Source organism: Pongo pygmaeus, chromosome 21 (genome assembly GCF_028885625.2).
Source record: "Pongo pygmaeus isolate AG05252 chromosome 21, NHGRI_mPonPyg2-v2.0_pri, whole genome shotgun sequence".
Classification (NCBI taxonomy): Eukaryota; Metazoa; Chordata; class Mammalia; order Primates; family Hominidae; genus Pongo; species Pongo pygmaeus.
Window position 1 is genome coordinate 64,756,554 of NC_072394.2, and position 26,170 is coordinate 64,782,723.

General features: G+C 50.6%; 1 protein-coding gene across 2 annotated transcripts in view; it reads right to left on the minus strand.

The window, feature by feature from the left end:
* TAF4 (TATA-box binding protein associated factor 4) overlaps positions 1-2,460 on the minus strand; it is an 88,616-nt gene extending 86,156 nt beyond the window's left edge. The window contains exons 1-2 of one of the 2 annotated variants that reach the window (XM_054468086.2): positions 2,149-2,460; positions 1,084-2,073 (exon numbers count right to left, since the gene is read on the minus strand). In XM_054468086.2, coding sequence (XP_054324061.1) covers positions 1,084-2,073; positions 2,149-2,425 — 1,267 coding nt within the window. In that variant the 5' untranslated portion in view covers positions 2,426-2,460. Of the gene's footprint in view, positions 1-1,083 lie in introns of both variants that reach the window. The other variant, XM_054468085.2, reaches the window with a different exon arrangement.
* Positions 2,461-26,170: the final 23,710 nt, after the last annotated feature.

Genomic DNA, 26,170 nt, shown 5'->3' on the forward strand with positions numbered 1-26,170 from the left:
CCACCGCGCTGCTACAACTGCACGGCACGCGTCACCACAGGCCGGGGAGGAGCTCCCCTGCCCAGCACCCACCACGGCGGCTGGGGAGGGACGGGGAGCCCCAGACAAAAGCAGCAATGCTGGCCAGGCAATCTTTCCCGTCAAACTGGAGGGGCCCTGAGGAGTCGCAGAGACAGCAGACTAGACAGGAGCGTGAGAACTGCCAGGCGGAAGGGGTGTCTGAGCCCCAGGCATCCGCAGCATAGCCAGTATCACCCCGAGACCCCTGCACGGAGCCAGAGCATCTGCTGCCACCGCCCTCCCACTGCCCTTCCGAGGGGGCAGCAACCAGAGTAGCTGGGCGCTCCGTCCTTTAGGCACCAACACAGCTCTGGAAGAGACAGTGACACACGGTGCTGAAACCCTACTCCAGAGCGTGGCTCTCAGCAAGGCTGCGCGCCGGGAGGACTCTCGCAGGGTGCGCCTGACATCTCTGCCTGCCTGGTGGCAGCAAGGAAGCCCAAGCCTTCCATCCAGACTTCCCGAGCCTCGAGGAGGGGGCGTCGCGCCCCCGTCCTCGCCTGGAGACTGAGGAGGCTCAAGCCCAGGGTCACCAAGGGGCAGAAAAGCTAAGGGGGGACACAGGCCACACGCCTAACTGCAAAACTGAGCAGAGAACAGCTGCTGCCACTCACAACCCCAAGTACTGCCGTCAGCTCTGCAGACCCCATCGCCTGGCCCAGGGAGCCCCTGCGCTGAGCCTTCCAACCCGGGCAGGGACGCACAGGGCGGGAGCAGGTAAGGACCGCTCCACTAGGAGTCCTGGCTGAGCCACTCCGAAACAGACCAGCCTCAGGCACAGGCAGCCACCGCGGACGTCAGGGACAGCGACAGAGACGCAGGCTATGCCGACTCCCTCTGGCTCACTCGCAGACAGCCACCCGGGCTGGCCCCGCACCTGGGTAGAGGCTGCCCCTCGGCCTGCTCCAGCCACGGGCCTACGGGACAGATGACCTTAGCATTCCACCAGCGGAGAACTTCCTGGAACTGGCAGCTGGCGCTGCTGGGACCCGCCCTTCCCTCCCGCCCCGTGCGGCCACTCACCTGGGGGCAGCTGGAAGTTCTGGATGTTGGTCGGGTTCTGAGGCGGCTGCGGCAAGCGGGGGGCCAGCACGGTGGGCGTCAGAGTAGCCCGGATCCCGCTGGTGGTGGCCGTGGGCGTCCGGGGCAGGCTCTGGGTTACTGCGCCGGCCGCGCCTTTGGGCAGCCCGGTGGGGGTCCCGGGGGCGGGCGGCGGGACGGCGGCCGGGCTGGGCAGCGCCCCTTGCATAGTTGGCCCGATGACCATGCTGGCCGCCGTGCTGGCCGGGCCGCTGGCCGCCAGGGTCTGCGCCGCCGGGGGCGCCGCCTGCACCACCGTCTTGGGCGACTCGGCCTTGACCCCCGGCGCTGGCGCCGCAGCCGCCGCGCCGGGCCCGGGCTGGCCGCTGACCCCCGCGGGGCACCCGGCGGCCGGGGCGGGGGCGGGGGCTGCCCCGGCGCTGCCCCCGTTCTGGGCGGCGGCGGGGGGCGGCGCGGCGGGCGCAGCTGTCGGGGGTCCGGCGGGGTGGCCGGGCGGCCGGGCCAGGGTGGCGGGCGCGGGGGGTGGCGGGGGCGGGGCGGCGGCGGGGGCGGCGGGCGCGGGGGCGGCGGGGGGCGAGGGCGCGGCGGGCGCAGGGGGCGCGGCGGCGCCCACGAAGGGGGGCGTCTGGATGACAGTGCCGGGGGCGGCGGGCTTGGGCAGCGGCAGCAGCGCGGCGGGCCCGTTGTTGACCAGGCTGACAGCAGGTGCGGCGGCGTGGTGCGAGTTCAGCAGCGCGGCGCTCCCATTCAAAGTTTGCGCGGCGCCGGGGCCGGCGGGCTTGCCAGGGCCGGGGCCGGGCCCGGGGCCGGGGCCGGCGCGGGCGGCCAGCGCGGCGGGGCCGGCGAGCTTGGCGGGGCCGGCGGGGGCGGGCTCGGGCCCCGCGGCGACGGCGGCGGCGGCGGGCACCGGGGCGCAGGCCCCCGTGCTGCCCTCGGGCGGCGGCCTCAGCTTCGCGGCGGGCGGCGCGGGCCCTGCGGGGACAAGGGGGCGGCGCGGTGAGGGGGGGCCCGGGCGCCGCGGCCCCCCGCCCCCCGGCCGCGCTCTACCTGCGGGGGGCGGCTCCGGCGCCGCTCCGGGCGCGCCCTCGGCGGGGGCGGCCGGCCCTGCGCCCGCGGCTCCGGCCGGGCTGCCGCTCACAACATGGTTCCCGAGCGCGCCGGCGGCCGCGGCCCGCACCTCGGGCGTGCGCGGCGCGAGGTGGTGGTGGTGGGCCGCGCTGGCCGCCAGCTGCGACTCGAGCGAGCCCACCAGGTCGCTCACCACTTTCTCGTCCACCTCGCTGTTGAAGAAGACCTCGTCCAGCAGATCCGAGCCCGCCGCCATCTTTTTTCCTCGGCCGCCGCCGCCGCCGCCGCTCGGGCCGAGCGCGCCTGGGCGAGGAGGAGGTTCCGAGTGGGGCGGGCGCTGGGCGGGCGGGGGGCGGCGCGCGGCCGGCGGGGGGCGGGGGCGCGCGGCCGGGGGGCGGGGGAGCGGGGTGGCGGCACTGCGCAGGCGCAGAGACCGCGGGCGCCCGGCGATTGGCTGCGGCGCGCGCTTAAAAGGCGCGGCCAATGGCTGCGAGCGCTAGAGGCCGGGGCGAGGGCGGTCGGCCGGGGCGGGATAGCAGCGGCGGGAAGCGCGGGGGCTGGAGCTCAGGGGCGCGGGCGCCGGGGCGGTGGCGGACGGGGCGGGGGCCGCCGGGCGGGGCGCGGGATGCGGGGAAGGTGCTCTGAGCCGGGCCGAGGCGGGCGCGGGGCGGCGACGGGGCCTCGCTCTTTGTCTCCTCTCGCTCCAAAATGGCTGCGGCGGCGCCGACGGGAGCGCCCGGCGGGCCGCCGTGCGCGGTGGCAGCGGCGGCGCAGGGCCGGTCCGAGGCCCGGGGAACAGCGCGCGGGGATGCCGGGGCGCCGGCCGGGCAGCGCGCAGGCCCCGGAGTGGATGGGCCTGGGAGGCGGGCGGGAACGGGGACGGGACCCTCGCAGCGCGCCCTGAGGACGGAGACCGGCGCCTGGCCCCTCCAAGCTGCCGCGGGGAAGCTGGGTCTGCCTCTGGCTCAGCCGGTCCCGGGCAGTGGGGAGGGGTCCTGCGCGCACGACTCTTCTCGCCCTCCAATCGTGACCACCCCTGGCCCTTCCCTCCATTTTTAATCAATAAACCAAGCCGCCCCCGGGGTGACTGTCCCCGCACCCAGCTGCCTTGGAGACAGGAGTGTCTTATAAGCCCGTAGGTAAGAGCACGGTGCTTGCCAGGCGCCAAACGAAGTTCCCGAGCCTGAAGCCGGCACGTCTGGAAATAGCTTTCTTTTTACCTTGTGCTGGGGGAGGGGAGTAAGTTACCTGAAGTGTTCCCAAGCACCTTCTGTCTAGAAATACTTCGGTAAAAGTTCCAGTCCCATCTTTCTGCGTGTTTTATTTTCCAACCAAAAGATGGTGTTATTGGACATTTCTAGTGGTTTTGCTTTCTCTCATTTCTTCCTAAGAGCCCAGAATAGGTTTCAGAGAGACGCTTCCTTGCCTCGGACCTCACTGGGGACAAGAGGCCCCAGGATCAGTCTTTGCAGCTGAAGACAGCGCCGCAATAAGCAGAGACCTCGGGACGATGAATGACGTTGCTGACATAGAAAATGATTTTTTTAATTGCTTTAACAAAGGAGACTGCTAGTCTCGAAAGCAGACCCGAACTGGACCCTTGTGCCTGTTCGAATTGCAGCCTTGCAAAGGAATGGACTTACTGATAACTGGAATACGGGACTTCACCCCAGGCTTGTTTCTCGACAGCAGCAGCAGCCAATGAGCATTGAGGACGGAGCCTAGGAGAGGTGCCTCCCCTATACGGGAACAGTGTTTGGGGGAAATCACTGTAAACGTGCAGCTGGAATTTTGTACCTGAACTTTGGCTCCCAGAAGGCAGGAAAGGAAATGAATGAAGCAAGCTGAGTATGGCGGAGAGGGCCCCTGTGGGTACACCTACGGGGCACCTTGAGCTCAGTAGGGGGACGGTCTGAGTTTTCCAGAAAGAACAGAAATATAAAGTGATGATTAAATCTCGGGATTTTTAATTTTTGAGTGTTGACAACTAATTAGAACATTTTTAAAGTAGGTCAAACCACAGGCAGGCTAACCAGTCCCATGCACAACTTGCAAGGTGGGGCGCACCAGGCTCACAGCACAACCCATACCCACAGACCCCTCAGACTGGAGTCGGGGCAGAAGCAGAACGCAGGACTCGCATGAAACAGACCAGGTTCCAAGGCCCCTGGGTCCCAAAGGCTGGGGTAACTGAAGGTTCCCACGCTCAGGCTTCCACTCTTCAAGTCCGCTGCTACTCCACTGAGATCTGTAATGAGTCTCCTGCCATCTACGCACAGTGGTGGCTGCTCTTCTCCAAGGCCCCGCCAGGAGTCCTTAATTCCAACGTATTCGCAGGAACTTCTGGGGAACTGTCCAGCCTGGCAGCTGCAGGAACTGCGAGAAGTTGAGGGTCTGTGCCCACCTATCCCAGCTTCCCTTGCAAGGAGGGTGTTGTGCACCAGAAGGCCCTGAGGAAGGTGGGAGCCGCAGACAGCCAGACAGCTCTTCTATGTCTGGGGTTTGCAGGAGCACTGCCTCCCGGGGGCGGGGCAGGTGAGGACACCACGTGACTTCCCCTCCTAATGTTCATGTGGTGGGGAGTCACCCTGGGGACCTCCGGCCAAATTTTAGTATCTCTGTGATTTTAGTTGTTGCCACAAGCAGTTAGGACTTGTGTAGTTTGAAAGAAAAATCTCACCCAGCATAAAAAGAGAAAAGGGGGAATTGTAACAAATGTCAATCATAAGCACTGTTTCAACCCGGAAAAATGGTTGCTGCCAGGCTGTGGGCAAAGAGGTGGCCTCGGCGGCTGGCAGCTCAGTGGGCCTTCCAAGTTTACTAAGCAGAGTCTTGTCTTTTTCAATAAAATAGAGCATCAGACATGCTCACTTAAATGTAAAAAATTATAAAAACAAGTTTTGAATTAAGTTTAAGACACATTAAGAATAAAACAAAACTAAGAATAAAAGGAATCAGTGGTTTCCAAGCTGCAGGCTGTGTGAAAGGTCTGTGGTGTTTGTTGTGTGACCTGTGCTTTTATTGTCTGACAGCCCTCATCATAAAAGTTTTTCTAAAAAAATCCAGCGCCAGCTCACGCCTATAATTGCAGTGCTTTAGGAGGCTGAGGCAGGAGGATGGCCTGAGCCCAGGAGTTCAAGACCAGCCTGGGCAACAAAGCAAAACACTGTCTCTACTAAAAACAGGTTTTTTTAATTAGCCGAGCGTGGTGTTGTGCACCTGTGGTCTCAGCTATTTGGGAGATGGGAGCAGAAGGATCACTTGGGCCCTGGAGTTCAAGGCTACAAGTGAGCTGTGATCGTGCTGCTGTGATTGTGCCACTGCGCTCCAGGCTGGGCGACAGAATGAGACCTCTTGCCCCCACCCACTCCGCAAAGAAAAAGGCGTGCAGCTAGATAGCAGCTGAATGTTTTTGGGGTGTCTTCACCAGCCCCGCTGGCAGCATTCCTCAGTCTTGCAGACTCAGGGGGATGTCTGTGGTCAAAAATGAATCCACATCCCAGGGAGAAACTTGTGGCCACCTAATTGCTCTGTAAATGCAGAGGGATGCATTTCTCAAGGGTGCCTTAACGAATGATCACAAACGTATACAACTTCAACAACAGGTGGATTCTCACAGCTCTAGAAGCCAGAACCAGGGTGTGGGCAGGGCTGTGCTCCCTCCGGAGGCTCTAGGGGAGGATCCTTCCTGCCTCCTCCAGCTTCCGGTGGCTCCAAGCATTCCTGGGCTTGTGGCCACATCACACCAGTCTCTGTCTTCTGACCTTCTCCCTGTGTGTCTGAGTCCTCTCCTTTTACAAGGATACCAGTCGTTGGATTCAAGACCTCCCTAAATCCAAAACGATTTCATCATGAGATCCTTTACCAATTATGTCTGCAAAGCCCCTGCTTCCAAATAAGGTCGCATCCTCGTGTTCTAGTGGATATAGTTTGAGGGGACACTATTCAAGCTAGTATATGGGATGGCTACTTACTGTTCACTTATGGGGAGACCTTTGATAAATTAAGAGGCACTTAGCCTGGCTTCTTCACCCCGGGACACAAGCCTGGGGAGGCTGGAGTCTGAGACAGTAGCCTGCGACTTGAGAGTTCTGGAGTAGAGAAGTCCACTGGCCAAGACACCTCCAACCCCTGCTCTGCTTTCCCAAGAAAATGAGGATGCTCAGATCTGCTCAGCCAGGACTCTCACCAGGGTCAGGGCTTGGCCAGGCACCAGCATTAATCAGGCCTGACACGTGATCAAGGGCCAGGCAGAGCCTGTTGTACAGATGAGGAGGGACTGGAGCTTGAGGTTAAGTCAGCAGCCCAGGTTTCATTCTTGGAAGGGGCAGAAACCTTGGACTCAGACCCCAAAGCTGGCAGAGCTGGCACCGCCCAGCTGACCAGCCCGTGCATCCATCCACACACCAGGCGCCACGGATTAGATGCCTGCTCACTAAATTATAGTCAAGAGTCAGGCCTGCTTCCTCCCTGAAATTGACCCAGATCTCCCAAGCGGGGCTGTCTGCAAACTCTTGAGTGACTCATTTACAACAGCCTCTTGGCTGACTCCCACAAATGGCTAACCATAGCCATCGCGGATGGGTTTTACTAGCTTAACTCAGACAGCAGCGCATTTCAAAGCTCGGGAGTGAACGGCTTTGTCCTGACGGCACTCCAACAAGTCAGCCTTCCTGGGACGCTTCCTCCTTCCCAAGGTGCAAGCAAGAAATGACCTTTCCAGTGAGAGAAGCCTGTGGCCTCTGGACTCCTCCCTAACCTGGAAAGGTGCAATGCTACTGGGCTCCGCTTTCTAAGCACGAGGTCCACCCAGGAGTTTCTTAGCAGTGCTGTTGCTGCTGTGGTTACTTCCTAAAATAACTTTCCCCATATTATGTTCACATACTCAGTTTATAAAACCCAAGCACCTCCTGGCTGGGCGTGGTGGCTCACACCTGTAATCCCAGCACTTTGGGAGGCCAAGGTGGCCAGATCATCTGAGGTTCGAGACCAGCCTGGCCAACGTGGCAAAAGGCTGTCTCTACGAAAATACAAACTGTAGCCGGGCATGATGGCAAGTGCCTGTAGTTCCAGCTACTGAGCCCAGGAGGTGGAGGTGGCAGTGAGCTGAGATCGTGTCATTGCAATCCAGCCTGAGTGATAGAGGAAGACACTACCCCCCTGCCAAAAACGAAAACAAAAAAAAACCCCACCTTCCTGAAAACCTTTAGTTCCATTGCAGGTGCTTTGGAAGATTTAACAAACCACAGGTTTGTCATTGGTAAAGTTTGCTCAGTAAGCATAGTTAGGATGGGACATATACAGCTAAGATAATAGATGCTGACCATCAAGTGTCAATTTGAGTGTAAAAAATGAAACTTTTAAAGTAAGACCCTTTACAAGAGCATCAAAAACCAAATACCTCAATATCAAACTAACAAAAATAAATGTAAGACCTATAGTCAGAAGATTGTAAACCATGATTGAGAGAAATTAGGGAAAAAAAAATGCACAGAGGGATACACTGGGTTCAAGAGTCAGAGGCTCAATACCGCATTGCCAAGTCAATCCTAAGCCAAAAGAACAAAGCTGGAGGCATCACACTACCTGACTTCAAACTATACTACAAGGCTACAGTAACCAAAACAGCATGGTACTGGTACCAAAACAGAGATATAGACCAATGGAACACAACAGAGCTCTCAGAAATAATACCACACGTCTACAATGATCTGAACTTTGACAAACCTGACAAAAGAAGTGGGGAAAGGATTCCCTATTTAACAAATGGTGCTGGGAAAACTGGCTAGCCATATGTAGAAAGCTGAAACTGGATCCCTTCCTTACACCTTGTACAAAAATTAATTCAAGATGGATTAAAGACTTAAATGTTAGACCTAAAACCATAAAAACCCTAGAAGAAAACCTAGGCAATACCATTCAGGACATAGGCATGGGCAAGGACTTCATGTCTAAAACCCCAAAAGCAATGGCAACAAAAGCCAAAAATTGACAAATGGGATCTAATTAAACTAAAGAGCTTCTGCACAGCAAAAGAAACTACCATCAGAGTGAACAGGCAACCTACAGAATGGGAGAAAATTTTTGCAATCTACTCATCTGACAAAGGGTTAATATCCAGAATCTACAAAGAAGTCAAACAAATTTATAAGAAAAAAACAACCCCATCAACAAGTGGGCGAAGGATATGAACAGACCCTTCTCAAAAGAAGACATTTATGCAGCCAACAGACACATGAAAAAATGCTCATCATCACTGGCCATCAGAGAAATGCAAATCAAAACCACAATGAGATACCATCTCACACCAGTTAGAATGGCAATCATTAAAAAGTCAGGAAACAACAGGTGCTAGAGAGGATGTGGAGAAATAGGAACACTTTTACATGTTGGTTGGACTGTAAACTAGTTCAACCACTGTTGAAGACAGTGTGGCAATTCCTCAGGCATCTAGAACTAGAAATACCATTTGACCCAGCCATCCCATCACTGGGTATATACCCAAAGGATTATAAATCATGCTACTATAAAGACACATGCACACTTATGTTTATTGCTGCACTATTCACAATAATTTGGAACCAACCCAAATGTCCATCAATGATAGACTGGATTAAGAAAATGTGGCACATATACACCATGGAATACTATGCAGTCATAAAAAATGATGAGTTCATGTCCTTTGTGGGGACATGGATGAAGCTGGAAACCATCATTCTCAGCAAACTATCGCAAGGACAAAAAACCAAACACCGTATGTTCTCACTCATAAGTGGGAATTGAACAATGAGAACACATGGACACAGGAAGGGGAACATCACACACTGGGGCCTGTTGTGGGGTGGGGGGAGCATGGAGGGACAGCATTAGGAGATATGCGTAATGTAAATGATGAGTTAATGGGTGCAGCACACCAACATGGCACATGTATACATATGTAACAAACCTGCACGTTGTATACATGTACCCTAGAACTTAAAGTATAATAAAAAAAATTGTTAAAAAAGAGTCAGAGGCTCAATATTGTAAAAATGTCATTTCCCCCAAAATGATCTACAGATTGTACACAAAATGAATATTTAAATCCCAGCTGGTTTTTTTTTTTCTTTACAGAAATGGACAAGCTGGGCTTCTGTTTCTGGTATGGTGGAGTAAACACCTATTGAACTAACCCTTCCAAAGGCAGCACTATAAACTCTGGGCAAAATAGGAAACAACACTTACCTGAAGTCACCAGAGCATGAACACAGCAGGCACATTCTGAAGGTGTCAACACTTGGAAGAGGAAAATGGTACCGGGTTTTCACAGCTCCTAGACCAAAGTCAGGTAACAGGCCATGCCATGCAGGGCAAATAAAACTCCAATAAAAAGCCATATGTTTTTCTGGCTAGAAAAGCTAGAAGACAAGTGTGATTGTTAATATTGAGTGTCAACTTGATTGGATTGAAGCATGGAAAGTACTGTTCCTGGGTGTGTCTGTAAGGACGTTTCCAAAGGAGATTAACATTTGAGTCAGTGGACTGGGAGAGGCAGACCCACCCTCAATGTGGGTGAGCACCATCTAATCAGCTGCCAGCGTGGCTAGAATAAAGCAGGCAGAAGAAGGAGGAATGAGCAGACTTGCTGAGTCTTCTGGCGTCCATTTTTCTCCTACGCTGGATGCTTCCTGCCCTCAAACATCAGACTCCAAGTTCTTTGGCTTTTGGACTCTTGGCCTTTGTGATTTGCCAGGGGCTCTCAGGCCTTCACCCACAGACTGAAGGCTGCACCATCAGCTTCCCTACTTTTGAGGTTTTGGGACTCAGACTGATCCACTACTGCCTTCCTTGCTCCTCAACTTGCAGACAGCGTATTGTGGAACTTTACCTTGTGATAATATGAGTCAGTTCTCCTTAATAAACTCCCCTTCCTATATACATCTATCCTATTCTGTCCCTCTAGAGAACCCTGATCATACAGTAAATTGGTACCAGAAGTGGGGTGATCAGCCAGCTACTTGGTGGCAGGTTGATTATATATTGGAACTCTTCCACCATGGAAAGGGCTGTGGTTTGTCCTCACCAGTATAGACACTTACTCCAGATATGGGTTTGCCTATCCTGCACTCAGTGCTTCTACCAAGACTACCATCCGTGGACTCACAGAATGCCTTATCCACCATCATGGTATTCCATACAGCATTGCCTCTTACCAAGGTACTCACTTCACAGCTAAAGAAGGTCAGCAGTGGACTCAGACTCGTGGAATTCACTGGTTGTACCATATTCCCCACCATCCCAAAGCAGCTGGATTGATTGAATGTTGGAATGGCCTTTTGAAGTCACAGTCACAATGGCAACTATGTGAGAATACTTTGCAAGACTGGGGCAGAGTTCTCCAGAAGGCCATGTATGCTCTGAATCAGCATCCAACATATGGTACTGTTTCTCCCATAGTCAGGATTCACAGGACCAGAAATCAAGGGGTGGAAATGGAAGTGGCACCACTCACCATCACCCCTAGTGACCCACTAGCAAACTTTTTGCTAGTTGAACTAACCACAACCTCTTGAAAGTATGGGAGCATCCCAGAAAGGAGAGAGCTGCAGATCCAAATTCTGTTGATACTCTTTGTCTACATCTCTAGTTGAGCACTGAACTACATGTATGGGACAGACTCCAAGCAGCTCGACCTAGAATAAAACAGAAATGAAATTTGAGCCACTGTCCAAGGGACTGGGTTTGCAGTCTCAGTTCCATCAAGTCGATTGTCTGCTACCACACACACACACACACACACACACACATCAATGCTCTACTCCAAACTGTCACAATGTTCAGGATAAAATTCAAAATTACTGAATATACAAAGAAAAAAATTGTTATACATTCTCCATCCTACTGGAAATTGACGCTTGATAGGACCCAGATTGATGAATTAGCAAACAAGGATTTTAAAGCAACTATTATAATTGCTGCTGTAAAGGAAGATACACTTTTCTTTTTTTGAGACAGTCTCACTCTGTTGCCCAGGATGGAATACAGTGAGACCATCTCAGCTCACTGCAGATTTTGACTCCCAGACTCAAGAGATCCTCCCACCTCAGCCTCCCAAGTAGCTGGGACTACAGGTGTGCACCACCACACCTGGCTAATTTTTTTTTTTTTTTTTTTTTTTTTTTTTTTTTGGTACAGACAGGGTTTCACCATGTTGCCCAGACTGATCTCGAACTCCTGGGCTCAAGTGATCCACCCACCTCTGATTCCCAAAGTGCTGGGATTATAGGTGTGAGCTACTGCACCCAGCCAAAAATACACTTTTAACAAGATTTTAAAATTGCAACAGATAATTAGAAACTTTTTTTTTTTGAGACAGGGTCTCACTATGTTGCCCAGGCTGGAGTGCGGTGGCACAATCATAGCTGACTGCAGCCTTGACCTCTCAGCTACGGTGATTCTCCCCGCTTAGCCTTCCTAGTAACTGGGACTACAGGCTCACGCCAGCATACCCAGCTAACTCTTTTGTATTTTTTGTAGTGTTGAGGATTCTCCATGTTGCCCGGGCTGGTCTTGAACACCTGGCCTCAAGCAATCCTCCTGCCTCAGCCTCCCAAAGTACTGGGGTTACAGGCATGAGCCACCATGCCTGGCAGAAACTGTATTTTTTAAATGGAAATTTTAGAACTGCAAATTAGAATATCTTAAATATAAAGTTAACTGAATGAGTCTAACAGAAGAGTGGAGATGACAATTAACTCAGTTACCTTGAAGATAAATCAATAGAATGTATCCAATCTAAAAAAGAAAGGGTGGGGGGAAAACAAAAAGAACCTCAGGACCTGTGAAACAATATCAAAAAGCCTGTAACATGTGTAGTCAAAATTACAAAAAGAGAGGAGAGAAGAAATGGGGCAGGAAAAAGTATTTGAAGAAACACTGCCTGGAATTTCTATATTAATAAGAGACAAATTTATGTATTTAAGAAGTTTCATTATCCCCAACTGGGATAAACTCAAACAAAACCATACGTAGGTACATCATAGTCAAGTTGCTGGAAAGCAAATCTAAAAAGAAAATTCCTAAAAATAAGTGTACAAAAACACATTTCAAGGCCAGGTGTGGGGACTTGTGCCCGTAATCCCAGCATTTTGGGAGGCCGAGGTGGGCCGATCACTTGAGACCAGGAGTTCAAGACCAGCCTGGCCAACATGACAAAACCCCATCTCTACAAAAATACAAAAATTAGCCAAGTGTGGTGGTGCATGCCTGTAGTCTCAGCTGCTCGGGAGACTGAGAGGCAGGAGAATCACTTGAACCCAAGGCAGAGGTTGCAGTGAGCTAAGATCATGCCACTGTTCCAGCTTGAGCAACAGAGTGAAACTTTGTCTGGAGAAGAGAAAAAAAAGAAAATTTCAGGCAGGGGAACAAATAAATTAAATAAATTAAATGTAATAAAAAATTTAAATTTATTTAAATCAGTTTAAATAAATTAAAACTGATGACTTCTCATCCAAAACTATGGAAACCAGAAGAGAATGGAAGAACATCTTTAAAGTATTGAAGTAAAACTTTTTAACCCATTTGTAGACTGTCAAACTATCTTTCAAGAATGAAGGTAAATAGGCCAGGCGCAGTGGCTTGCACCTGTAATCCCAACACTTTGGGAGGCCAAGGCGGGCAGATCACAAGGTCAGGAGATCGAGACCATCCTGACTAACACAGTGAAACCCCAACTCTACTAAAAATACAAAAAGAAATTAGCCAGGCATGGTGGCGGGCGCCTGTAGTCCCAGCTACTGGGCAGGCTGAGGCAGGAGAATGGTGTGAACCCGGGAGGCAGAGCTTGCAGTGAGCCGAGATCACACCACTGCACTCCAGCCTGGGAGACAGAGCGAGACTCCATCTCAAAAAAAAAAAAAAGAATGAGGGTAAATAAACACATTTTCATATAAAAAATTAACATAATTCATCACCACCAGACCTGTATTATAAGAATTGCTGTCCAGGCGCAGTGGCTCATGCCTGTAATCCCAGCACTTTGGGAGGCCGAGGCAGGCAGATCATGAGGTCAGGAGATCAAGATCATCCTGGCTAACACAGTGAAACCCCGTCTCTACTAAAGATACAAAAAATTAGCCGGGCGTGGTGGCAGGCGCCTATAGTCCCAGCTACTTGGGAGGCTGAGGCAGGAGAATGGGATGAACCCAGAAGACGGAGTTTGCAGTGAGCTGAGATTGTGCGACTGCACTCCAGCCTGGGCGACAGAGCGCTACTCCATGTCCAAAAAAAAAAAAAAAGAATTGCTGAAGAAATTTTTCAGGCTGAAGGAAAATGATCCCAGATGGAAATTTCATCATCAGGAAAGAATAAAAGCATCAGAAATGGTAAATAGTAGACTAAATTTTAAAAAATAATTTTCCTCTTAATTTAAAATATATGTCAGTATAAATGAAAAATTATAACATTGAACTGTGAGGTTTTGACTCTGTAGATACACTCAACTGTAGCAAAAAATGAAACTATGATATTGGAAGTTTTCTACATTTTATATGAAGTGGTAAAATATTAAAGAAGACTGTTATAAATTAAGAATGTGTATTATAATCCCTAAAGCAACCACTAGAAAAGCAACACAAAGAGGTATAGATAAAAATCCAATAGATAAACTAAAATAGAATGCTAAAAGTTTTCAAATAATCCCAAAAAAGCAGAAAAAGAGGAAATTTTAGAAGGAATGAACGTAGGACAAATAGTAAAATGATAGACCTAAATCCCACTAATTAATCATATTAGATTTTTTTTTTTTTTTTTGAGATGGCATCTCACTGTGTCGCCCAGGCTGGAGTGCAGTGGTGTGATCTCGGCTCACTGCAACCTCCGCCTCCCAGGTTCAAGTGACTCTCCTACCTCAGCCTCCTGAGTAGCTGGGATTACAGGCGCACACCACCATGCTCAGCTAATTTTTATATTTTTAGTAGAGACAAGGTTTCACCATGTTGCCCAGGCTGGTCTTGAACTTCTGACCTCAGGTGATCCACCCAGGTGATCTGCCCACCTTGGCTTCCCAAAGTGCTGGGATTACGGGCATGAGTCACCGTGCCAGGCTTTAATCATCATATTAGATTTAAATGCATTAAGCACGTCAATTAAAAAGGATAGAAAGACAAGACTTCAGATTTCAAGAGAGATGCTTTAGAAAAGATATGGTATGCAAACAGTAAGCCTAGCAAGGCTAGGTGGCTATGTTAACATCAAATAAAATAAACTTCAACACAAAGAACCTTCTCAGAGATAAAAAGAGACACTGCATAATGATAAAATGGTTAACTCATAAGAAGAAAGAAATGATAAATTGATATGTGCCTCAAAACAGTTTCAAGGCCAGGCATGGTGGCTTAGGCCTGTAATCTCAGTGCTTTGGGAGGCTAAGGTGGGAGAGCCCCTTGAGGCCAGGAGTTTGAGACCATCCTGGGCAACATAGTGAGACCCCCGTCTGTACAAAAACTTTAAAAATTAGCTGGGCATGGTGGCACACACTTGTAGTCCTAGCTACTTGGGAGGCTGAGGTGGGAGGATCACTTGAGCCCAGGAGTGAAAGGCTAGAGTGAACTATAATTGTTCAGGCAGGGGAACAAAGAATTAAAACTCGTGACCTCATCAGAAACTATGGAAACCAGAAGAAGGTGGAACAACATCTTTAAAATATTGAAATAAAGCTTTCCAACCTATTTATAGACTGTCAAATAACAGGCAAAACTTTTAGAATAAAGCATGCATTTAATCTTAAGGCAAAAATTTTCTCAAAAGTAAGCACTAAAAGTGCTAAACCTGTCCAGGCACCGTGGCTCATGCCAGTAATCCTAGCTCTTTGGAAGGCTGAGATGGGAGGATCACTTGAGGCCAGGAGTTTGAGACCATCCTGAGCAGCACAGTGAGACTTCATCTCTACTAAAAATTAGCCAGACATGGCTGGGTGCGGTGGCTCACGCCTGTAATCCCAGCACTTTGGGAGGCCAAGGCGGGCAGATCACAAAGTCAGGAGATTGAGACCATCCTGGCTAACACACTGAAACCCTGTCTCTACTAAAAATACAAAAAAAAAAAAAAAATTTGCTGGGCGTGGTAGTGGGCGCCTGTAGTCCCAGCTACTCAGGAGGCTGAGGCAGGAGAATGGCATGAACCCAGGAGGCAGAGCTTGCAGTGAGCCGAGATGGCGCCACTGCACTCCAGCCCGGGTGACAGAGCGAGACTCCATCTCAAAATAAATAAATAAATAAATAGAATTAGCCACGCATGGTGGCAAACACTTGTAGTCCCAGCTACACAGGAGGCTGAGCTGGGAGGATCACTTGAGCCCAGGGGTTCAAGGCTCAAGGCTACAGTGATGTATGATTGCACCACTGCACTCCAGCCTAGGCAACAGAGTGAGACCCTGTCCCACCCCCCCCAAAAAGTGCTAAACCCTATAAAGGAAAAAAATTTGATAAATTATGTGATGTTAAGAACTTTTCATGGGCTGGGTATAATGGTTCACACTTGTAATCCCAGCACTTTGGGAGGCCAAGGCAGGCAGATCATTTGAGCTCCAGAGTTTGAGACCAGCATGAGCAACATGGCGAAACCCCGTCTCTACAAAAAGTACAAAATGAGTTGGGCATCATGCATGTGCCTGTAGTCCCTGCTACGTAGGAGGCTGAGGTAGGAGGATTGCTTGAGCCCAGGAGGTTGAGGCTGCAGTGAGCCATGATCATGCCATTGCACTCCAGCCTGGGTGACAAAGTGAGACCTTGTCTCAAAAAAAAAAAAAAAAAAAAAAGAACCTCGCATCAAAACCATTACAAGAATGGAAAGACAGCTGACAGAGTAGGAGAAGACATATGCACTATACAAAAATAAGTGAAAGACTGGAACAGGCACTTCACAAAGAGGATGGCCAGATGGCCAGCAGGGGTGTAAAAAGATGCTCAACCTCATTAGTCATCAGGGGAATTTGAATTAAAACCACTGCAGACCCACCAGCACAGCCAAAATTAAAAGGACTGACAACACCTAGTGTTGGTAAGGAGCACTCGCTGAGGAGACAGGAGTCAGTTCAGCCACTGTTGAAATTGCTTGGCCATTTCCACTAAAGTTGTATAACTGCTCAGCATCTGGCTCAGCAACTCTACTCCATATGCACCCAGAAGAAATGAGTCCTTCTCTGCCCCAAGAGAAGTGCCTGGACATCCCAGCAGCACGTTAATATTCAAAACGGGAACAACCAAAATTTCCATCAACAGTAAAAAGGAGAAATAAATGGCAACCTGTTCATATAACAGCATTAGATGGGTGTTGTATTAGTTCATGCTCACATTTCTATAAGGAAATACCCAAAACTGGGTAATTTATTTTATTTTATTTTATTATTTTTTGAGATGGAATCTGACTCTTGTTGCCCAGGCTGGAGTGCAGTGGCACGATCTTGGCTCACTGCAACCTTTGCCTCCCAGGTTCAAGTGATTCTCCTGCCTCAGCCTCCTGAGTAGCTGGGATTACAGGCATGTGCCATCATACCCGGCTAATTTTTCTATTTTAGTAGAGATGGGGTTTCACCATGTTAGCCAAGCTGGTCTCAAACTCCTGACCTCAGTTGATCCACTTGCCTCCGCCTCCCAAAGTGCTGGGATTACAGGCATGAGCCACCTCGCCAGGCCAACTGGGTAATTTATAAAGGAAAGAGGTTGAATTGACTCACAGTTGAGCATGACTGGAGAGGCCTCAGGAGACTTAACAATCGTGGTAGAAGGCAAAGGAGAAGCAGGCACCTTCTTCACAGGGCAGCAGGACGACGGAGTGAGTGCAGCAGGGGAAATGCCAGATGCTTATGAAACCATCAGATCTTGTGAGATTCACTCATTGTCACAAGAACAGCAGGGGGGAACCACCCCCATGATCCAGTTACCTCCACCTGGTCCCACTCTTGATACATGAGAGAGCTCACTCACTGCAGCTTCAACCTCCTGGGCTCAAGTGATCCTCTCCCCTCAGCCTCCGAGTAGTTGGGACCGCAAGTGTATGCCAAGAACTCTTTGTGTCTTGCAGAATTGAAACTCTACACCCATTAAACACTAACTCCTCATTCTCTCTCCCTGAACATATCTTTTCCAGGGACACTATTCAACCTTCCCCAGAGCACCACATTTTCATTTTGCACCAGCCCCTGCAAATTCTGGAACTGCTCCTGGCTCACATCTACTGCCAAGTCCTCCTGTGTCTATGGGAAAAGAGTTATCCCTGTCCACACTGACGTGTGTGCCTTCACACTGGGGCAAGTGTTAAGGAAAAATGGGTAACTTGAGTGGCACATACACCACATCCAGCTCACAAGAACCAGCTGTTGTGTCTCTTCCCAATGCCATGTTCAGTGACATCACACTGACAGCTTGAAACCAGCCAGGGTGGGGGCATTTCCACCAAGGACATTGGCAGACGCTATGCCTCGGGGGGCATTGGCAGACACTATGCCTCGGGGCTTTTTTTCCTTAGGGAGATGGTTGTTAAACACTTAGCAGTACCCACCCGGATAATCAATGTCTGACTCTAGAGCCTCACAGTTTGCTTGAGGTAGTAAAACCTACAAGTTTTAAATAACTTACGAATGTTGGCCAGCTGCGGTGGCTCACGCCTGTAATCCCAGCACTTAGGGAGGCCGAGGCAGGTGGATCACAAGGTCAGGAGATCGAGAAAATCCTGGCTAACACGGTGAAACCCCGTCTCTACTAAAAATACAAAAAATAATTAGCCGGACGTGGTGGCGAGCGCCCGTAGTCCCAGCTACTCAGGAGGCGGAGGCAGGAGAATCATGTGAACCCAGGAGGCGGAGCTTGCAGTGAGATTGTGCCACTGTACTCCAGCCTGGGAGACAGAGCGAGACTCCATCTGAAAAAAAAAAAAAAAAAAAGAATGTTGATGAGGCCACTTTTGGATTATATCCAAAAGAAGTAAAAGCAGGATCTCGAAGAGATATTTTCACACTCATGTTCATAGCAGCTTTATTATTTTTTTTTTTGAGATGGAGTCTCACTCTGTCACCCAGGCTAGAGTGCAGCAGCATGAACTCGACTCACTGCAACCTCCACCTCCCAGGTTTAAGTGATTCTCCTGCCTCAGCCTCCTGAGTAGCTGGGATTACAGGCATGTGCCACCACGCCCGGCTAATTTTTGTATTTTCAGTAGAGACAGGGTTTCACCATGTTGGTCAGGCTGGTCTCGAACTCCTGACCTCGTGATTCGCCTGCCTTGGCCTCCCAAAGTGCTGGGATTACAGGCATGAGCCACCGCGCCTGGCCTCATAGCAGCATTATTTACGATAGCCAAGAGGTAGAAGCAACCCAATGGTCCAACTATAGATGAAATGGAGAAGGAAAATGTGCAGTGGAATATTAATCAGCCCTGAAAAGGAAGGAAATTCGGACACACCCTACAGCAAGGATCAACCGTGAGGCTGCTATGCTGTGAAATAAGCTGGGCACAAAAAGGTGAATGCTGGTGAGTCCACTTACATGAGTTATCAAAAGCACTCAAATTGACAGAAACAGACAGTAGAATGGTGGTTACCAGGCACGGCAGGGAGGGTGAAATGGAGAGCTTTGAATGGGTGTAGAGTTTCAGTGTTTCAAGATGAATAAGTCCTGGGGATCTGTTGCACAACAATGTGAATATGCTTACTGTTCCCCAACTTACACTTGAAACTGGTTATGATGGTAAATTTTGTTTTTATTCTTAACTACAATTTTTAAAAACGTTGATGAGAGACTGCTGGCTGGGAATTCAGGAAACGTGGGTTTTGGTCCACATTGTACCGTTTGCTGGTGGCCTTAGGCAGGTCACTTGCCAGCTCTGGACTCTGGTTTCCTTCTCAAACAAAATAAGGGTTTTGTTTTAGGTTTTCCAGCTCAGAAAGCTGAGTCTGCTCAGAAGAGCTGGACATTCCCTCACTGTCTCTCATTCAAGTGTAACATATTCCAACAAATGACACACATCAACACGTTCTCTCAAACCAAACATACCTGATATGGTTTGGCTGTATCCCCACCCAAAATCTCATCTTGAGTTGTAATCCCCATAATTCCCATAATCCCCACGTATCACGAGTGGGACCAGGTGGAGGTAACTGGATCATGGGGGTGGTTCCCCCCTGCTGTTCTTGTGACAATGAGTGAATCTCACAAGATCTGATGGTTTCACAAGCATCTGGCATTTCCCCTGCTGCACTCACTCCGTCGTCCTGCTGCCCTGTGAAGAAGGTGCCTGCTTCTCCTTTGCCTTCTACCACGATTGTTAAGTCTCCTGAGGCCTCTCCAGTCATGCTCAACTGTGAGTCAATTCAACCTCTTTCCTTTATAAATTACCCAGTTGGCCTGGTGAGGTGGCTTATGCCTGTAATCCCAGCACTTTGGGAGGCGGAGGCAGGTGGATCAACTGAGGTCAGGAGTTTGAGACCAGCTTGGCTAACATGGTGAAACCCCGTCTCTACTAAAATAGAAAAATTAGCCGGGTGTGATGGCACATGCCTATAATCCCAGCTACTCAGGAGGCTGAGGCAGGAGAATCACTTGAACCTGGGAGGCAAAGGTTGCAGTGAGCCAAGATCGTGCCACTGCACTCCAGCCTGGGCAACAAGAGTCAGATTCCATCTCAAAAAATAATAAAATAAAATAAAATAAATTACCCAGTTTTGGGTATTTCCTTATAGAAATGTGAGCATGAACTAATACAACACCCATCTAATGCTGTTATATGAACAGGTTGCCACACCTGGCCAGCACTTACCTTTCACCTTTTTGACAGTAGCCTTTCTATCAGGCATTCGGGCATCCATCTTACCCAATTTCAGTGTACGAGTAGCATTAAGTACGTTCATAATGGTATCACTGCCTCACCATCATCCATCTCTAGAGGCTTTTCATCTTTTTAATTTTGTTTCAGAGACAGAGTCTCGCTCTGTTGCCCAGGCTGGAGTGCACCCCTTTCTCTCTCCCACTCTCTTTCTCTCCCTCTCTCTGCCTCTCTTTCTGTCTCCCCTTCTTCTTCTCTCCCTCCCTCTCTCCCCTTCTTTTTCTCTCTCTCCCTCTCTCCCCTCCTCTTTCTCCTTCTCTCTCTCTCTCTCTCTCCCCTCCTCTTTCTCCTTCTCTCTCTCTCTCTCTCCCTCTCTCCCGCTTCCGAATTGGGACACCTTTACTCTGCCTGCCCTTGGACATCAGACTCCAGGTCATTTGGCTTTGGGATCTGGGACTTGCAGTGGGGCCTCACAGGGCTCCTGGGTCTTTGGCCTCAGATTGGCGACTGCAACCTGAGGTTCCAAGTTCCAAGGCCTCCGGGCTTAGACTGAGCCCGCCACCGGCCTCCCCGGTTCTCCGGCTTGCAGACTCCTTGACCTCTAGGAGACAATTCCCCTATCAAACCCCTCGCCTCTCCATGGCTCTGTCTCTCTGGAGAACCCTGGCTGAAGCACTCCTGGAAGCAGAGAGAATGGTGGGCACCCAAGGGCGGGTGGGAAAGGGAGACCTCACTCAAAGGACACGAAGTCTCTGCTGGATGGACAGCAGTGAGTTCTGCTGATCTGCGGCACAGGCAGCAGGGCAACTCGAGTGAGAAGTAACGCATTATAGATTCCCAAACTGCCAAAAAGTGGGTTTGACATTTTCTCACCCAGAGACAGGGTAAGTTTGTGAGGTGATAGATGTATGAATTAGCCCGATTTGATCATCTGCCATGTATACATGTCTGAAAACATCACATTGTACCCCATAAATATATACAATTATTTGTCAATAAAAAATAAAATCTTTGAAAACATGGTTAAGATGACAGATTTTACGTCACATGTATTTTACCATAATAAAAAAAATCAGAAAATAAATAAATAAGTGCTAAGCGAAATAAGCAAGTCATACAAAGACAAATACTGCGTGATGCCACTTAAATGAGAAAAATCTAAGGTAGTCAATATGACAAGGCCGGGCGTGGTGCCTCACGCCTGTAATCCCAGCACTTTGGGAGGCTGAAGTGGGTGGATCCCTTGAGCCCAGGAGTTGGAGACCTGCCATGGGCAATGTGGTGAAACTGCACCTCTGCAAAAATACACAAATTAGCCAGGCGTGGTGGCACCTGCCTGTGGTCCCAGCTACTCGGGAGGATGAGGCAGGAGAATCACTTGAGCCCAGGGAGGTCGAGGCTACAGTGAGTTGAGACCGTACCACTGCACTCCAGCCTGGGTGACAGCGTGAGACTCTGTCTCAAATAAAATAATAAACATTAAAAAATTAAAGTGGTCAAATTTACAGAAACAGAAAGTGGAATGAGTTTACCAGGGACTGGGGAGAGGGAAAAGTGGGGAGCTTTTTTTTAATGGACATAAAGTTACATTTTTTCAAGATTGTCTATCTGTAGATAAAGATATTGACAAAGATATAAAGATATTGACATAGATACAGGTATTGATATAAAGATATTGATATAGATATAGGTATCTCCAAGTCCTGACAGCATGGTTCCTGCAAATGTGGCCTTATTTGGAAATAGGGTCTCTAGATGTAATTAAGGATGTTGAGATAAGATCATCCCGGACTAGAGTGGGCCCTAAATCCACTGGCTGGAGTTCTTCTAAGAGGAAGCTGGGGGAGATTTGACACAGAAATACACAGAAGGAGCATCTTACAGACAGACGCAGGGGCAGGTGCTGCTGCCCCCAGCCAAGGAGCGCCCAGGGTTGCCAAAGGCACCAGAAGCTAGGAGAGCCTGGGCCAGATTCTCCTCGGAGCCTCCAAAAGGAGCTGACACCCTGATTTTGGACTTCCAGCCTCCAGAACTGTGAGCGATGAATGTCTGCTGTTTTAAGCCACCAGCTTGTGGTGATTTGTCACAGCAGCCCCAGGTCACGCCGAAGGCTCCTTGTTCAAATGTCATGGAGGATTTCAAGGTGGGGGCAGCAGATGCGGACGGGGCCTGGTGACTTCGAGGGGCTGAGTCTGGGAGGCCTGCCAGCACCCCTGTGTTAGACTTGAGTCAGCCTGCAGAATTCTCAGAGTCTCTAGAGATGTGTACAAGTTCACAGGGGAGGAGGAAGCCTGGACTGAGGGTGACTGAGGAACTGCACAGAGGGACACGCGGGGGTAGAGCCGGGCTGCAGAGGAGTCGCACTCCCTGCCGGTCCCCCGCTGGACGGTTGGACGTTTTTCTTCTACCTATGCACGTTACTTTGTTTGTTTTTTGAAATGGAGTCTCGCTCTGTCACCCAGGCTGGAGTGCAGTGGCGCGATCTCGGCTCACTGCAAGCTCCGTCTTCTGGGTTCACGCCATTCTCCTGCCTCAGCCTCCTGAGTAGCTGGGACTACAGGCGCCTGCCACCACGCCCAGCTAATTCTTTGTATTTTCAGTAGAGATGGGGTTTCATCGTGTTAGCCAGGATGGTCTCGATCTCCTGACCTCGTGATCCACCAGCCTCGGCCTCCCAAAGTGCTGGGATTACAGGCGTGAGCCACCGCGCCCAGCCATGTTACTTTTTCAATGATGTTTTTAAAACCTCGTTTAAACAGCTTGGTTCCCTGTGAAGGAGTCTTTGGACAAGGAGGAGTGGCCGCCAGAAGTTCGCATTTTGGATGATATTTTGATGTTTTACCAGGAGAAGATGGTCTTGTGTGATTTATGTCATCAAAATTATGTAAAATAAAAAGCCAGGCCAGGTGCAGTGGCTCACGCCTGTAATTCCAGCACTTTGGGAGGCCAAGGCAGGTGGGTCACCTGAGGTCAGGAGTTTGAGACCAGCCTGGCTAACATAGTGAAACCCCATCTCCACTAAAAATACAAAAAATTAGCTGGGCGTGGTGGTGCATGCTTGTAATCCCAGCTACTCAGGAGGCTGAGGCAGGAGAATCGCTTGAACCCAAGAGGCGGAGGTTGCAGTGGGCAGAGGTTGCGGTGAGCCAAGATCACACCATTGCACTCCAGCCTGGGCAACAGAGCAAGACTCTGTCTCAAAAAAAAAAAAAAAAAAAACCAGAAAATAAAAAAGAAATGCTATTAATGAAGTTTGAACACTGATGGCAGAAAGACTCTGTGTCTTAAGATCAAGCGACTGCTGCATTTCAAACTGTCCACACTCCTCCAACTTCCTACACCACCACAAAACCCTCTCTCCTGACCCTCCGCCTTGGTCTCCACTCGTCTGAGAAGGGAGAGGTTGTCAAACACTCTGGCCCTCTGCTCCCACCATGATGAGTGGATCTGCATCTGGTCTGTCCTTGCCTTCTTTCTGCCTTTTAGGACGGAGGATGTGGACTTCTCTCCACCCATGGGATCCCTCGAGGGTAACATAGAAGCTGGGCACACAGAGAGACTGGGGTCACACAGAGGCGGGGGCCTGGGGTTTCACAGAGGCTGGACAGGCTTCCAGGGAGCAGAAATCAACCATCCTCACGGTGCCCTGCCTGGATCCCTGATCCACAGAAACAGAGAGAGGATAAAACGGTTGCTGTCTTACCTGCTAAGTTTGGGGGTGAGTGGTTGTGTGTCAGTAGATAACAGGCACCCCACTCTCTAACAACAACACCTCTGTCTCCACCTCTAGCCCTTGGGATTTATGAAGGAAGCTCAGTATTAATCACTGCTAGGCACAGACACAGAGCGCCTTGGGAAGAGAACCCCTCAGGTTCCCGCATAAAACTGTTTTAGGGGTCTCTGAGACCACCGGCCCATCCAGTAGGGAGCGGAGGCTCAGAGCTCCTGAAGGCAGTAAAACCTGGGTGGGTACAGCGGCCAGTTCTTGCCTCAAGGAGGAAGGAGAGACACAGTCCTTGGGACCCCAGCCCAGCCGAGGTCGGGATGAGGACAGCAGCCACATCCCTTCCAAGAAATTGGGGGTCTTTAAAGAACAACTGAGGATGTTACTTTGGGTGGGGAGCCCACAGGCTGCAAAGGAAACAGATCTGAACGAACAACACAACAGCTGTGTCCATTGCAACTCAGGCTGCGGCAAACATCTGAGGACCATCCAACCCTGCTGAGACCAGGGGCGGAGCCTGGCTTACCGCACCGGGACAAGCTGCTCTTGCCCAGCTTGCCCTGCTGGTTTGCACCAGCCCCACGAAAGGCAAGAGGGGAGATGCAAAACACACTCACACACACATCTGCTCCCAAGCACTCACTCTCATACTCATCTACACACGCGCTCCCACATGTTCCTGTACACTCACCTGCACACGCACTCACATATGCTCCTGTACACTCACCTGCACACGCACTCACACGCTCTCCTGTACACTCACCTGCACACACACACACGCTCCTGTACACTCACCTGCACACACACACACGCTCCTGTACACTCACCTGCACACGCACTCACACGCGCTCCTGTACACTCACCTGCACACTCTCACACGCGCTCCTGTACACTCACCTGCACACTCTCACACGCGCTCCTGTACACTCACCTGCACACGCACTCACACGCGCTCTGTACACTCACCTGCACACTCTCACACGCGCTCCTGTACACTCACCTGCACACACACACACACGCTCCTGTACACTCACCTGCACACGCACTCACACGCGCTCCTGTACACTCACCTGCACGCTCTCACATGCGCTTTTGTACACTCACCTGCACGCACTTACACGTGCTTTTGTACACTCACCTGCACACGCACTCACACGCGCTCCTGTACACTCACCTGCACACTCTCACACGCGCTTTTGTACACTCACCTGCACGCACTCACACGTGCTTTTGTACACTCACCTGCACACGCACTCACACGCGCTCCTGTACACTCACCTGCACACTCTCACACGTGCTCCTGTACACTCACCTGCACACTCTCACATGCGCTCCTGTACACTCACCTGCACATGCACTCACACGCGCTCTGTACACTCACCCGCACACTCTCACACACGCTCCTGTACACTCACCCGCACACACACACACACGCTCCTGTACACTCACCTGCACACGCACTCACACGCGCTCCTGTACACTCACCTGCACACGCACACACGCGCTCCTGTACACTCACCTGCACACTCTCACACGCGCTTCTGTACACTCACCTGCACACGCACTCACACACGCTCTGTATACTCACCTGCACACGCACTCACACGCTCCTGTACACTCACCTGCACACTCTCACACACGTTCCTGTACACTCACCTGCACACACACACGCTCCTGTACACTCACCTGCACACTCTCACACGCACTCCTGTACACTCACCTGCACACGCACTCACACGCGCTCCTGTACACTCACCTGCACACTCTCACACGCGCTCCTGTACACTCACCTGCACACTCTCACACGCGCTCCTGTACACTCACCTGCACACGCACTCACACACGCTCCTGTACACTCACCTGCACACGCACTCACACGCGCTCCTGTACACTCACCTGCACACTCTCACGTGCGCTCCTGTACACTCACCTGCATGCACTCACACGCGCTCCTGTACACTCACCTGCACACTCTCACACGTGCTCCTGTACACTCACCTGCATGCACTCACACGTGCTGTTGTACATTCACCTGTGCTCCTGTATACTCAGTTGCACACACACACATGCTCCTGTATGACTGTGACTGTATATATGAGCTATATGTACATGTGTGTTCACACGCACACACACACAGATACAGTCATGCACCACAAAATGACGTTAGGGGCAACAACAGACTGCATATATAATGGTTGTCCCATAAGATTACAGTGGAACTGAGAAATTCCTTTCTCCACGTGACATGATAGCCGTCCCAGGGCAATGCATGACTCATGTTTGTAGTGACATGGCTGTAAACAAACCTACTGACTCATGTTTGTGGTGACGTGACTGTAAACAAACCTGTGTTGCCACTCACGTAGAAGTCTAGCACATATAATTATGCACAGTACATAATTCTTGGTTATGATAATAAACAACTAAGTTACTGGTTTATACGTTTACTATGCTATAATTTTTATTTTTTGTTTTATTTTA